Below are 14,846 nucleotides of genomic sequence, written 5' to 3'. Positions count from 1 at the left end.
TTGTGGCTATGAGAAGAATGCCCTTATGTTAAACATTTTTTTAGTGTTTATTTTTGAAAGAGAGAGGGAGAGCGAGCAGGGGAGGGGCAGAGAGAGAGGGAGACAGAATCTGAAGCAGGCTTTGCACTGTCAGTGCAAAGCCCGATGTGAACCCCTGAATTGTGAGATCATGAGCTGAGCTAAAGTCGGATGCTCAACCAACTGAGGCACCCAGGTGCCCCCAAGAATGCTCTTATTTTTTTTTTTTTTAATTTTTTTTTTTTAACGTTTATTTATTTTTGGGACAGAGGGAGACAGAGCATGAACGGGGGAGGGGCAGAGAGAGAGGGAGACACAGAATCAGAAACAGGCTCCAGGCTCTGAGCCATCAGCCCAGAGCCCGACACGGGGCTCGAACTCAGGGACCACGAGATTGTGACCTGAGCTGAAGTTGGACGCTTAACCGACTGAGCCACCCAGGCGCGCCAAGAATGCTCTTATTTTTAAGAGATGCACGCTGAAGTATTAGTGGTCAAGTGTCATGATGTGTGTAATTTCAAATGGTTGGGGAAAACCTACATATATGTAGAAAGAAATCAGATGTGGTAAGTTAACAGTTGTTGAATCTGGGTGAAGGGTATACAGGATATTCTGTATGTTTGAAAATGATCACTCCTGGGGGGGAGGTTAGGAAATATATATTACATATATACATATATATAAAAGTAAATGTATATGAAAAGTAAAGCTTGCAAAGCCAATATATTAGTTGAACAAACAGGTTGGCATTATTCATTCTGTGTGGGAGGTGTAGAAATGAAGTATAACATCTATTTTTATTTGTCCACATACTTGATTTATTGTATTTGAGTTGGCACACATGAATTTTCTATGTAAAACTTTTTCTCTGCTTTCTTGTTCAAAGGATGATCATATTGGCTTATAAACATAATGACTTCTGAAGCTTGTTTGTTATAAGTGAAATCTATTTAAAATGCTTAAAATATGTTGTGGTTTAGTTTGCATAGTAGAAAGAACCTAGAAAAGTTACAGGGGAAGTGAAGAATAAGTTTCACTTGTAAGAGAAGTATTTAATATTCTGAAAGTTCTAAAAGCACACAGCATGTGTTCAGTTACCTTCTGGCAACTCTTTGGCAGTGTTTGATTAGAATTTTGAAAAACTGAAACTCTAATTCAGAAACTCCTAGAAATCCTGATGAGTTATCTCTATTCCCTGCCAGTGTCACTTGTGTATTAATTTGCTTTATAGCTTGTAGTCTGAAATTAAAAAAAAAACAAAACACCTTATATATTTTTTCAGGTGGCTTCTCTACCCAAGAACTACTTTGTGTATAGACAGAGTCATTATCTGTGAAATCATACAGCTGTTCATGAGAAAAATAGTGTAACTTTTTTGGCTTTTCATGCCTAAATTAGTGAAGATCTCAATTTTCGTAAACTGTTTCAGCTTTGATAAGGGAAAAGCAATCTGTTAAAAGATTATCCGACTTTACTGCTTCAAGGTTCTTTTGAGTTATTATTCAAGTCTTTCAAGTCTGTTAAGTTTAGTATGAAGTGTGTGGAATAAGTCTAAAGATGCTTTTTAGCCTAACGCTCTCTTGCATTGGCTGGGCAGTGTTGGGTTTAGTATGAGTAATACTTCGTGTGTAGGTGTGTTCTCTGTATAATTACGCTGGCAAGTTACAGTCATAAGTCTCTGCTTTTCTTCCCACTCTCTCTGCTCTCTCCCTGGTATGCAGAGTATTTGATATCTGACAATGGAGGACAACAACTCTCAATAAGTGACGCCTTCATCAAAGGTAATTTTCTCAAAAGCTGTACACGGGATATTGTGTCTTGTTTGTGAGGATGTGCTTAGGGCCTAGCACACTGATTGGCACAGAGTAGGTACCGCAAATAAATTTGATTGTTTTAATATAATGGGAACACAGTTTTTGATACATATGGTGACTCTGAGAATGTTGGGAGTGAAGAATATAAACTTGGACTTGGTTTGAGACAGGCTATCTGATCTGAAGGGTAATTGTTTAAAAGCTTTTAAATAGAATTTGCATTTTGTTCTTTTAAAGGCATACATAGCTTATGCTTTCCAAATCATGAATATAATATTAAGTATTGATATACATATCATCAAGGATTCTCAAACCGTCAGAAAGCCTCCAAGGAGATCTCATCCAATTGAGGACACTGCTTGCCCTGTGGAACTGGGAAGAGAAGTGGGCAGAGGAGATAAAGAACTGATTCTGCTGGTCCATATCTTGAGGATGGAAGGCAGTATGGAAGAGTACAGTCTTCTCTTACACCTTCCCTACTTAGCTTACTGTGGAGTACTGACATGCTTAATTAGTTCATAACCCTCCACAGCCTAGACCTTAGACAGTGGGAGGGCTTCAAATAAAAGAGAAAAGGTGGGGCAGGCTGGTGCACGGGGGGCCATTCGCAGCTGATCTCAAAATTTAGCAGGGTTTCTATATTCACCTCTGAACACCTGGTTCAACCAGAAGTTGATAGGCCCGCTGTTTACATAATTAAAATATACAGTTTTTGTTCCTTGCATGTGGACATGTTCTTTACTTTATAGTGCTGGACCATTATGTTGGAAGCTGTTTTGTTTGGTTGGTTGGCTTAAGAGGGGGGAAGGATGAGAGAATTTTTGTAAACGTTTCCCACCTCTTTCCATTTATTCAGTCACATTTTTCAGTAGTTATATAGTGAACATTTTTTTTTTGCAAAACTTTTAATGTTACCTATTTATTGTTTAGATCCACTTTCATTCTTTTTAAAAATTTAAAGATTTTACAAAATTTTACATAGATTGTTACCATGTTTTAATGTTTCTTTGTAGTTCATTTTTGGGTCTGACTTATAAAAATTTGGCTTAAAAAAAGGCCTTTGTTTTTTATATTGAGAAAGAAACACTATTAAGAATTGTCTGGATAAACTTTCTACACTGTCACATGCTGGTTCAGACGTATCAGAGCCGAGCTTTTCTCTTTCAAGTTCAGCACCCACACTATCACATGTTGTTCCGCCAGCATTCAGAGTTGTGCTGAATGTAGTTTTTAGTTTGCGTTATTATAAGGAAAGCTGGCCTCCTTTTTTAATGTCCCCAGCTGAATAAAAGGACTATAAAAAAATCTCATTTGTTTCTCAGAAGCCATATTTAAAATTGTTGGCTTAAGAGTCCTAGTCACTTACGTAAATTTGCTTTCTGGTGTTCTGTCTCTGATTTTGGCTGTTATGAGTTGATGATCTAAGTCAGACTTAATTTTTTTATTTGTGTATTGACACATGTCCTTGCCTTTTTATACCAATAGTTTGAACTGACAGACTTTAAAAAATTTGAAAGGATAACTTGGCACTTTCTAAACCTGTAAGTATATGGTATAAAATGCAACAGCGAAATACAATTTCTTATTTTATACTTAGAATCCTTATTTAATCGTCGAGTTGAGGAAAAATCCAAAGAGCTGCCTTTCACACCTTTGGGTTGGCATCATAACAACCTGGAGCTGCTGAGGGAGGAGAATGGAGAGAAACAAGCCATGGAGAGGTTGCTGTAAGGCAGTGAGCTTTTTGATTTTAATTTTCCATTTTTATAATGTTCGGTGACTTGGTGGGCATATGCAGAGTAGTTTTTCTTCCTCATGAAATCAAAAATACTAAGATTACTTAGGAAATAAAGCCTGTTGTGATGAACTTTCTTGTAAGAGTCCTCAACTGTGATTGTCTGTGCCCACTGTAATTTATGGGGTAAAATTTCATTGAATTAAAGGGGTTATCTTAATTGAATATACTCACAGATTTCTTAATTGAATATACTCACAGATTTCATTCATGCGCAAGATCATTAAGGCGCAGATAAAATAAGATTGACTCAAACAGATCTTCAAGCCCTAATTCACATGCTTATTTCTTTGTAGAGTGCCTGTTGATTTTCAGAATTCTTGTCTCTGGCGGTATTAACTCTGCAAACTTCTTTCTTGTGACATTTTTGTAGCTCAGCTAATCATAACCACATGATGGCACTACTCCAGCAGTTGCTCCATAATGAGTCATTGTCACCATCTTGGAGGGACATCATTGTATCACTGGTCTGCCAGGTTGTTCAGACAGTCCGACCTGATGTCAAGAACCGGGATGATGACATGGACATCCGTCAGTTTGTCCATATTAAAAAAGTGAGTTCCGCTAATGCTTTTCTAATGCTAGGTGCTGATCGGTGGGCCTGGCAGTCATTTGGCTCTTAATGGTCATCTAAAGGGGGTTCTCGGTGAGGAGGGGAAGGTTTTTCTGCCTGATATGTTTGTTAACAATGAACTCAGTGGTCATGGAAGCCACTCATGGGAAGTGAGAGGTGAATAGAAGGGGTGAATTGGGCATGGAGTGAATTGGGAAACCAAGCAAATACGGTTTCTTCCCTTCTTGCTTCCTTTTGCTTGATGTGTCGTCTATGAGAAGACCTCTTCCCACAGATTACTGTCACTGTTCTGAGGAAAAGCAGTGGGTAATTGCTTTATTTAGCTGGTAATGAAGTCCTGTATGTATTTTTTGCCTATGACGTTTGACTTAGTAATGGTTTTAATTGCCAATTTGTTCGGTCAGATTGGTATTTTAGAGCACCAGCTAATACTGTAGAGAGTGGGAAATGGGTAAATAGACAGTCGTGCTAGATGCCATTAATTATTGGTTGAAAGGAAGAGCTATATTCTGGAACTTCTTTTCTGATTTGATTACATAATAGTTAAAACTAAAAATGGAACTAAATAATAACATCCAAACGACTGGATTCTAAGGATATATTATTGAGTTTTGTTTTCTTATTTCATTAGATTCCAGGTGGAAAGAAGTTTGATTCTGTGGTTGTCAATGGATTTGTTTGTACCAAAAATATTGCACATAAAAAGGTAATGTGATCTTTTCCGACAATGAAGGTCAGCAAACTATGATTGTGTACCAAGCCAACAAGTTGGGGTACTAACTTCTAATCATAGAAGAGAAGGAGAATGGATATCAAGGAGTAGTTTAGCAGTGTCTGCTTTAGGGGTGAAATCTTGGAGGTTCAGGAAAGGTCTCCCAGAGCTGATGATGATTAGGATTTGGGTAATAGGAACTCATCAGACAAAAGAAGATAGGGGGAGGGTGGGTCAGGCTTCCAGACCAACAGAATGATAGGATACTGGTATCATTTCTCCCTTGACCCTGCCACATCTTAGGGAGACAAGGTTTCTCTAATAGCCTGGAGTCCTTCCAGAGGCCTAGAATTTTAAAACTTTGCTGTTTTAGGGCTGAGCTGCAGAATTATCACTGATATTCTGTTATCTTTCTTACCTTCTATCTCTGCCTTCAGGCCTGAGGCCTCTTTCTAGCACTAACACAAAGAAATGGGGTGAAATAACCTGGTGTGTTAAAGAATCTCTGAGATCCTAAGGTGCAAGATGAGAAAGGAGATGAGGTTGGAGGAAGCAGGCAAGGGCTTTGTATCCCAGTAGGGGCCTTGAACTTTATTCTGAAGGCCACTGATTCTCAAAGTGCATAGTACATTAGGGTCACCTGTGGACATAGTTAAATATGTAGAGTCCTAAGCCCAACCCCTAGAAATTCTCATTCAGTATAAGGGAGTTGGTGGGGTGGGGAGGTGGGGTTGCTTTTAAAGTAGGCGTTCCAGATGTTTCCAGTGTCATTTGTTGCTCCTCACATTTTGAGAAGCCATCGGTCTAGCAGTGCTCTCAAATTTGCTGTGCTTCTGAATCACTATGGGAGCTTACTGCAAATAGAGATAACCTGACCCCCCACCTCTGGGAATACTGATTTGGTTACTATGAGAGCTTAGGCAGATTTCTAGCCTGAACGACTAGGTGGGTGAACTGCAGTCCTATCTTCACTCTTTTCTAAGCAGAGACTAATTCATTTTTGGTAAAGGCATTAGGCTCCTGAAAATTATTAGTGACCATAGATAAATAAAAGTACGCTTGGATTTGAACTATTGTCAGTATTTCTACATAGAATCTTATTAAACCAGGCACATTACCCATCAAAGTAGTAATTTAAGCCAAATGAAATGATCTGTGTTGAATTAAAAGGTAAGTATGTTGAGATTATCTCCAGAATTGAAAGTTATATGTGGGTGTGGTAGAAACATAGGCATGAATGACTGTCTTGCTCCACTGACCATATTTAGAGGTAGTCTTTAATTTGTAGTTGGTAAAAAATCCCTAAATGTAGTTCCCCAACTGATGAGTCACTGTTTCAAGATCATTTGCCAGTTTGGAGTCTACAGCACGGTCAGTCTGAAACCTCCATTGCGGGACCCAGGCTCTTCTGCCTGTGGTTTTAGTTACATGGATAGGGTGTATTGTTGGAATCTGTGCTTCTGGATATGCTTTAAGGTTTTCCTTTTTAAACTTTTTACCCACTTTGGCTTGCCAGTTTATAGTTTCTTGGAATCTATTCAGGGGGCATTTTCATTCTTTTCTCCCTCCTCTGTCCTTGAATTTTAGAAAGGTTAAGTTCGGCTTTCAAAGTTGCTGATTTCTATGAGTTTATAAAGTATCCTGTCCTTAAGCTCCTCTCCTCCATACCCAGGGCTTGATATCTTTTCTTGCAATATTAAAAAAACAAAAACCTTTTAAGAGAGTATAGAGCCAAGTTTTTAGAAGTCTGCATTGCTCTGAGCTCATTATTTGTTTTGAAAAAATATATAAGAGAATACCACAAAAGAACTAAATGAGAGTATTTCATTACAAATATAAGGAAATAATCTATTTAGGAGGAATTATAAACAGTGTGAGTTTAGTGATTAAAGGAGGTCTGTAACATAATAGACTTTAAAATCTTTTAACAAACTTCATCTTTTGTAGATGAATTCTTGTATTAAAAATCCCAAAATTCTTCTGTTGAAATGTTCCATCGAGTATCTCTACAGAGAAGAAACTAAATTTACCTGCATTGATCCTATTGTGCTTCAGGTAAGAACTTCTTACTGAAACAGTGATCTGGAGGAATGTTTGTGTACTGTAGTGCCTGCAAACACTTAGAACTCTTTCCAGCCGCTTAAATTGGAGGGGCAAAGAAACTCAATTGCATTTGTTTCATTAAAAACATTTTTTTATAGGGGCGCCTGGGTGGCTCAGTTGGTTAACCATCTGACTCTTGATTCCAACTCAGGTCATGATCTCATGGTAATGGGATCAAACCTCTTGTATGGCTCTGCACTGACAGCGTGGAGCCTGCTTGTGATTCTCTCTGTCTGCTCCTCCCCCGCCTATGCTCCCTCCTCTCCCGCCCAATAAATAAATAAACTTAAAAAAAATTTTTTTAATTTATTAAATCATTATAAAAGACATTTTTATGTATTACTTTGGAAGCTTACCAAAACCTCTGTCACTCCTCATTTTTATTTATATTTATTATTTTTTAAATGTTTATTTTGAGAGAGTGCATGCACTTGCAAGCGGGGGATGGGGCAGAGAGAGAGAGAATCTTAAGCAGGCTCTGTGCTGACAGCACAGAGCCCGACACTGGGCATGATCTCACATGCTCACATGTGAGCATGAGATCATGACCTGCGCCGAAATCAAGAGTCAGATGCTTAACCAACTGAGACACTGAGGCACCCCTGTCATTCCTTATTTTTAGAGTTTCAGAGTGTTAAGGGGAACCTAGAACTTTTTGGGAATATACGGAAGAAAAAGTGAAAATCTGAATTCTGGCCTCTGTGTGCATTTGGGTTGTTGATTTACTTCAAGTATTTTTCTAACTTACCAGATTCCCAGTGGCAATACCTGGCTTTTCATATAGTCTGTTCTACTAAACCACTTGTTTCTGGAACACCGGTTACCTTGTACACAGCTGGTAAAGGGGAGCAGCATCAGATGGAAGTTGTGTTGGTTTCTATGTGATTTTTCTTAGCTAAGGGGACCCAGCATGGCTGCAGTAGGATCATAACCCTCATAACCCTCAACTGGAAAGAAGAATCCGCCTCAGCTTGGCTGCTACCAAGGCAGGAACCCTTTTGGCTCTTTTTAAGAAATTCAAAGTGCTCTGCTGTTGGAAGGACTCTCTCCCTGGAGGGAAGCACCCCTAGCCCTGGGTGTTTCTTAATGGCTCCACTGCTCAGAGCTCCTTTTGTGGTTGTACTGTTGCAGTTGCTTTTGTATACTTAAAATTTCCCTTGAGGCATGAGGCAGCCTCCAGCTGTGCTGAGCTACCCATTGGGGCTGTCCACATTCTCTCTCAAGGTACTGATTATTTTTGTTAGTACACTGGATATGAAGTTATATTGGTTTAAAAAGTTTTTTGCCCCGACTTCTTTTCTACCATAAATACTATTAATTTTAATCAGCAGTTGTTCAAAATGGGAGGTTTTCAGGAATGTGTCTGTAATATTATAGTAGAAACACATTCAGTTCCAGAAACATTTAGAGACACTTGAAAAATCATGGGTGATAGGCACATTTTTCTGAGAGTGGTAGGAGCAGTCACTTTTGTACTGAATTCATAGACACCAACAGAAGAAACTTCGTTGTGGTTTATGGAACTCTGCTCTATTGCTTAATGAACTCTGTTACTTGGGGCTCTTTCTTCTTTAGAATTCAGTTATAAATAAGGGCAAATCAGGGGTTCTGCCTATATCATACCCTCCCTACTAGCTCTGATGTACTGTGCCTTCTCAGTGGTGACATGAAATAAGGAATTAGGGGAAACACAATTACTGTCTGTGGAATCTCAGATTCTTTAATGCTGGGAATTTTCTTGATCTCAATGAAGCGGTCCGTGGAAAACTTTTATAGGATCAGATCACAACTGCATTGATTGTAAGGCTTATCCTGGTTGCATTTGTTAAAATGTATAAAATTATAGGTCTTGTAATTGATGAATTGGGTAGCTGAAATCCACAGGTAATTATTTACAGAACATTTATACTTAAATTTATTCACTCCATTTTAACTCCATTCTTGCAAGTAGGTTAAGATACTAAAGTCTTTTTGTGTTAGAGAAGTTTGCTCTGGGCAAACATGTATCTAAGAGACATGATTTAATTCACATAACCTAAAGCATCTTGGTTGTGCTTTGAAACATAGTTTCTTATACCTCTAATACCTGCCCTATAGAAGCTTTTAGTTTGAATTAATATAAAGCATCAGCTTATTTTTTTCTCCTTTTTTGTTTGGTCCAATCAATGTGGAATAAGCAAAGAAGAAGCTGAAATTTTGGTTCATACAGGTGTACCTCAGAGATACTGCAAGTTCGGTTCCAGGCCACTGCAGTAAAGCCAGTATTGCGATAAAGCAACTTAGGTGACTTGTTTGGTCTCTCAGTGCATATAAAAGTTATGCTTACACCGTACTGTAGCCTTTTAAGTGTGCAAATAGCATTATATCTAAAAAAAAAAAAAGTATACATGAATTAAAAACACTTTACTGCTAAAAAATGCTGACCATCATCTGAGCTTTCAGTGAGTTGTTCAAAATCACTGATTACAGAGTACCATAACAGATATAGTAAGAATGAAAAAGTGTAAAATACTGCGAGAATTTCCAAAATGTGACACAGATATGAAATGAGCGAATGCTGTTGGAAAAATGGTGCCAATAGACTTGTTTGACACAGGGTCGCCACAGACCTTCAATTTGTAAAAAGTGCAGTACCTGCGAAGCACAGTGAAGCAAACTATAATAAACAAGGTATGCCTGTAATTAGAAAGAGGGTGAGTGACAGAGGCCAAGCAGGTAATTACCCTGGGGCTTTACAGTGTCTTCACAAAGCTGGCACTACAGGTGAAATTATGATATTTGGAAGTTTTGGGTTTGAGAACAAACGGCTAAGAAAGAATTCTTGAGACATTTTCGGTGTAAAGAGGTGATTTTCTTACAGCGTGGGGAGAAAGAGGGAAACAGAGGCAAAAGAAATGTAACTGAGCAGAAAGAGCTGCCCTGGGATTGTGAGGAGTGACTGATTATATACTTTTTAATTAGTGAGGGTTAGGGATAGCAGAAGTCTCTAAGGAATTTGGAAGCAAGACTTTCTGGACCTTGACGGGCTAGTTGCTGTTAAGATAAGGTTACATTTAGTCTTTAGTAAAACATAAACATTGAGGCACTAAGGCAGCCCTGAGTTCCTTGAAGAAGGTCACACTCTGCATGTTCAGGTATCAGTGTGCTGTAAGCTGTTAGGAAATTTCATTTAAGTTACAGTTCTTTTGCCTTTGTTTCCCTCATCACTACTAGGTCTGTTGGTGTGCTTCTGCTCCATTCCATGCTCATGGCCCACTTCCCGATATTCTGTCCTTGCTGGGCCTGGCCCAGGCCTCCTTTGAACATGGTGCTTCATGTGCAGTCACGATAGCTGATTATAGTTGGGACTGAGAGGAAGTGTATTTGCCATCCCTGTGCCAAAGGCCAGAAATTTAAAAAAAAAAAAAAAAAAAAATCAACTTATTATAGTTACACTTTTGAAGCTGTACAGATAAAATCATTGAAAATGCCATTAAATGACCATTTGGTAAGTAGAGTAGGAAATTAACACGTTTCAAGGGAAAAAATCCATTTCGTTAATAATTGGAGATGTTGAAAACGTACGATTTCTATCAGTAAACAGAAAACGGTAGAAATGTACTTCATAGTGGTGGGTTCATTGCAGGGAGTAGGCTCATCCATTGCTGGCGGCACTGACCATGAATACAGACTTGCTCAAAAGACACTTCGGGCGTGTGGAGCAGAAGTGACAGACATGCACACACATTCAAGTGTCTCCTTTCTGGAGCCCATAAATTTTATGAAACAGTCAGTGATTTGTATTGTTTTAACTCTGGTCATTGTTGGTAGTATTCATTTGCTTTGAAAATAAGCCTTCGTCAAGAAATTGTATTAAGTGGTATGTTTTAGGTCTTTATAGCTGTACTAAGTAGAAGATGATCTTCTGGGAGATTGAAATGAGGAAGAAGCTGAAATAGCATCTGTTAGAGAGTTATTTATTCCAATACCCAAAGAAGAGCTACTCTAGTTAATTTCAGAATGTAGTAGGGGGATTCTATATTTAAAGAATGAGAAATTGCTTTCATTGGGGAGTTAGGTTCACTGAGGTTAGGTTTGTTTGTTTTCTTTTAATCTCTAAGAGCAAACTAGTTGGATTCTTGGCTTTCACATTATTAGTTATTAAGAATTGAAAATCCTTCAAAGTACAATTAGTGAGTCAGAAAATGGAATTTCTCCTAAAACCCTTTTTTATTAGCATAACCAACAGTTCAGATTTATGAATAATATTCTTGGTTGTGTTTGAAGTGACTTGCTTATAGACTTATTTGGAGATGAAGAGACTTAGTCAAACCCTCCTGATGTTTTAATATTTGTAGATCTTGAATTGAAGCAGGTATAATATTTTTGATGTTTTTTTTTTTCCTTAGGAAAGGGAATTCTTGAAGAATTATGTTCAGCGAATAGTTGATGTTCGACCTACATTGGTTCTAGTTGAAAAAACAGTGTCTCGGATTGCCCAAGACATGTTACTAGAACATGGCATTACTTTGGTCATTAATGTAAAATCAGTGAGTGTTCCTATTTTTCTATCATTAAAAAAAAAATCTCTGTTTTTAAATTTATATGCATCATATTGATATGCAGGGATCTTTGATTATCTGTTTGGTCTTCCATATATATTGAAAGTACGACAGTAAGCACGACAGTCGTTTCTTTAAGACTAGAGAATCTCAGACTGGAGGAAAGGGTAATAAATTATATAGCACTCATTATAGTTGTAACACCAAAGATGTAATAGATAATTGGTAATGAGTAGTATTTGTTGAGCCTTTGTTTTGTTTGGGGAATTGTATGAGTAGAAGATGCTCTCTCTCCTATTCTCTTCAGAATAGAGGCCACTTCTAGGAAATTTCCCGTTTCCCCCAGTCCTGTGCACGATGCTCAAATGTCTTTTAATAATGTTATTAATATGAGTCTGGTTTGTTTTCGTGGGAACATATTGATCACTGAGCAACTACTTACAGTGTAATCTAGAATCAAAAATTATTATATAATTAAAATTAAGAAAATTAATTGTGAAGTTTATGTCTAAATTTTTCCTATTTTCCAGATAAAATTTACTAAGAATTTTATTCTCTAATTTTGTAATAAAACGTTTTTCTGTGTTCTAGCAAGTTTTAGAACGAATCAGTCGGATGACCCAAGGTGATTTAGTAATGTCGATGGACCAGCTGCTTACAAAACCCCACCTGGGCACCTGTCACAAATTTTATATGCAGATCTTTCAGTTGCCTAATGGTGAGTGATCATTAGATAGATTGACCTGAGATTGGAGAATTGAAGAAATGAGTAAACTCATCAGTACTACAGTGTTTACTTTTTCCTAATTTCTAATAATCCATTAATAATGTTTAGTTATAATACTAACATCTATTAGCAGTGTTTGTTAAATGAGGATTGGTAACTGTGGTCTTACTTGAAAGTTTTTCTTTTGTAGAGGTCAAGATAATGAAATAATTCTGTCTGGGCTTGTGGAATGCCAACTATGTCTTCTTAAACTTTTTATATGTTTATTTGTAGAGCAAACCAAAACACTGATGTTTTTTGAAGGCTGTCCACAGCACCTGGGCTGTACAATCAAGCTTAGAGGAGGCTCTGATTATGAGCTGGCTCGAGTTAAAGAGATCCTAATATTTATGATCTGTGTAGCTTATCATTCTCAACTAGAAATCTCCTTCCTCATGGATGAATTTGCTATGCCTCCTACGTTAACACAAAACCCTTCCTTCCATTCTCTGATTGAGGGGCGGGAGGATGAAGGGACCGCACAAGAGCCGTTCAGCGGAAGTCCCCTCCCCCGGGAGCCTGACTTTCCTCCAGAATTTCTGCCCTCCGATGATAGCAGTTTGCTAGAATCAAGGATTGTGTTTGAGAAGGGTGACCAGGAGAATAGAAGCATTCCACAGGATGTTGCCTGTTTGAAGCATCAAGAGTATGCCACAACGGCTTGCCCTGCAGGGATCCCCTGTGCTCTCTTTCCATCGGTCCCAGAATCGTTCTTGCCGCTCCACGTGGACGACCAGCAGGATGCTGTGGGCTTGGAGCAGCCGGAGGCTTTGCAGCACCCAGATGAGCTACAGGATCCCAAAAGCCAGATGAGAGCCTTTAGAGACCCTTTGCAGGATGACACTGGATTGTATGTTACTGAGGAGGTTACCTCTTCTGAAGATAAACGAAAGACTTATTCTTTGGCCTTTAAACAGGAATTGAAAGATGTGATCCTCTGTATCTCCCCAGTGATCACATTCCGGGAGCCCTTCCTTTTAACTGAAAAAGGGATGAGATGCTCTACTCGAGATTATTTCGCAGAGCAGGTTTACTGGTCTCCTCTCCTCAATAAAGAGTTCAAAGAAGTGGAAAGCAGGCGGAAGAAGCAGCTGCTTAGGGATCTCTCTGGTCTTCAAGGCATGAACGGAAGTGTTCAGGCCAAGGCTATTCAAGTCTTGCCCTCGCACGAGCTAGTGAGCACTAGAATTGCTGAGCATCTTGGGGATAGCCAGAGCTTGGGTAGAATGCTGGCTGATTATCGGGCCAGAGGAGGAAGAATTCAGCAAAAAAATGCAGACCCTTTTGCTCATTCAAAGGATGTACCTGGTACTTCAAGTGGCAGATCAGGAAGCAAAACTGATGGTGACGAGGAGAAAGGGTTGATTCCGAGTGATGCAGTGTGGTCGACAAAGGTGAGGCAGACCACTTTGGGAGCTTGTGCAAATTTAGAAAGTGTTGAAAAACTTGCTGTGGCAGGGTTAAAAAAAAACCCATGAATATGACAGATTGCCTGCAGATTTATTATGTATTTCTTCTTTTAGTTTCTTTTTTTTTTTTTTTGCCCGGAGTCTGTTGGCTCATGTATTGCTTTCAAATGTATAAGGTAGGACGGGGCACCTGGGTGGCTCAGTTGGTTGAGCATCCGACTCATGATTTTGGCTCAGGTCATGATCCCAGGGTCATCGGATAGAGCCCTGGGTCGGGCTCTGTCCTGGGTGTGGAGCCTGCTTGGGATTCTCTCTCTCCTTCTCTCTCTGTCCCTCCCCTGCTTGTTCTCTCTCCCTTTCTCTCTCTCTCGAAATAAACATAAAAAAAAAATAAGAGTATAAAGTAATGAAACTTGACTTTTGAATGTTTCATGCTGAGCTCACAGTAAAGTAGGAAGAGCTTTGCCATGGGGAGAAGGGTGGAGCCATGTAAAATTTGTGGCAGGGTAACTTGGGTGTGGTGTGATGCATCCTTGATCCTTTTAATGATTATGAGGGAGAGCAAGATGAAGCTTACTATAGAAAATTGATGTGTTTTTAGAAAATCAGATTTATTTCTTTAGCATAAAACACTTTGCATTACTTAACTATGATAGTGCCCTTCTTTTTTTTTTTTAATATTTATTCATTTTTGAGAGACAGAGATAGAGTGTGAATGGGGGAGGGGCAGAGAGGGAGGGAGGCAGAGAATCCAAAGCAGGCTCCAGGCTCTGAGCTGTCAGTACAGAGCCTGACGTGGGACTTGAACTGACGAGGGACTTGAACTCACGTAGCATGAGATCATGACCTGAGCTGAAGTTGGACACTTAACCCACTGGGCCACCCAGGCGCCCTATGCCCTTATTCTTTTTAAACAGCAATTGAGGGGAAATTAAGATTTGCTTATGGAAATACTGATGGTGGTTGTAATAAAACTAATGAAAACATCCATCTCTAAATGAGGATATGAAGTTGTTTAATAGAATAAATAAGATGTTTAATTTCACTGGTAGTTAGGGAAGTGCTAAATAATAATGGTATATACTATTTTCTGTTCGGTACATTATTGTTTGTG

The 14,846-nt window shown here is 38.8% G+C and overlaps 1 protein-coding gene across 1 annotated transcript in view; it reads left to right on the top strand.

Annotated features, from left to right (window-relative positions):
• Positions 1–14,846, top strand: part of PIKFYVE (phosphoinositide kinase, FYVE-type zinc finger containing) — an 81,602-nt gene that overhangs the window by 31,369 nt on the left and 35,387 nt on the right. The window contains exons 14-21 of the mRNA XM_019446183.2: positions 1,740–1,799; positions 3,430–3,559; positions 4,001–4,181; positions 4,833–4,907; positions 6,861–6,968; positions 11,405–11,545; positions 12,149–12,275; positions 12,558–13,717. Coding sequence (XP_019301728.2) covers positions 1,740–1,799; positions 3,430–3,559; positions 4,001–4,181; positions 4,833–4,907; positions 6,861–6,968; positions 11,405–11,545; positions 12,149–12,275; positions 12,558–13,717 — 1,982 coding nt within the window. The remainder of the gene's footprint in view (positions 1–1,739; positions 1,800–3,429; positions 3,560–4,000; positions 4,182–4,832; positions 4,908–6,860; positions 6,969–11,404; positions 11,546–12,148; positions 12,276–12,557; positions 13,718–14,846) is intronic.

Source organism: Panthera pardus, unplaced genomic scaffold, assembly GCF_024362965.1.
Source record: "Panthera pardus isolate Hobbes unplaced genomic scaffold, ASM2436296v1 HiC_scaffold_10, whole genome shotgun sequence".
Taxonomy (NCBI): Eukaryota; Metazoa; Chordata; class Mammalia; order Carnivora; family Felidae; genus Panthera; species Panthera pardus.
The sequence above is the reverse complement of the archived record's forward strand: the minus strand, read 5'-3'. Positions and strand labels throughout refer to the sequence as shown.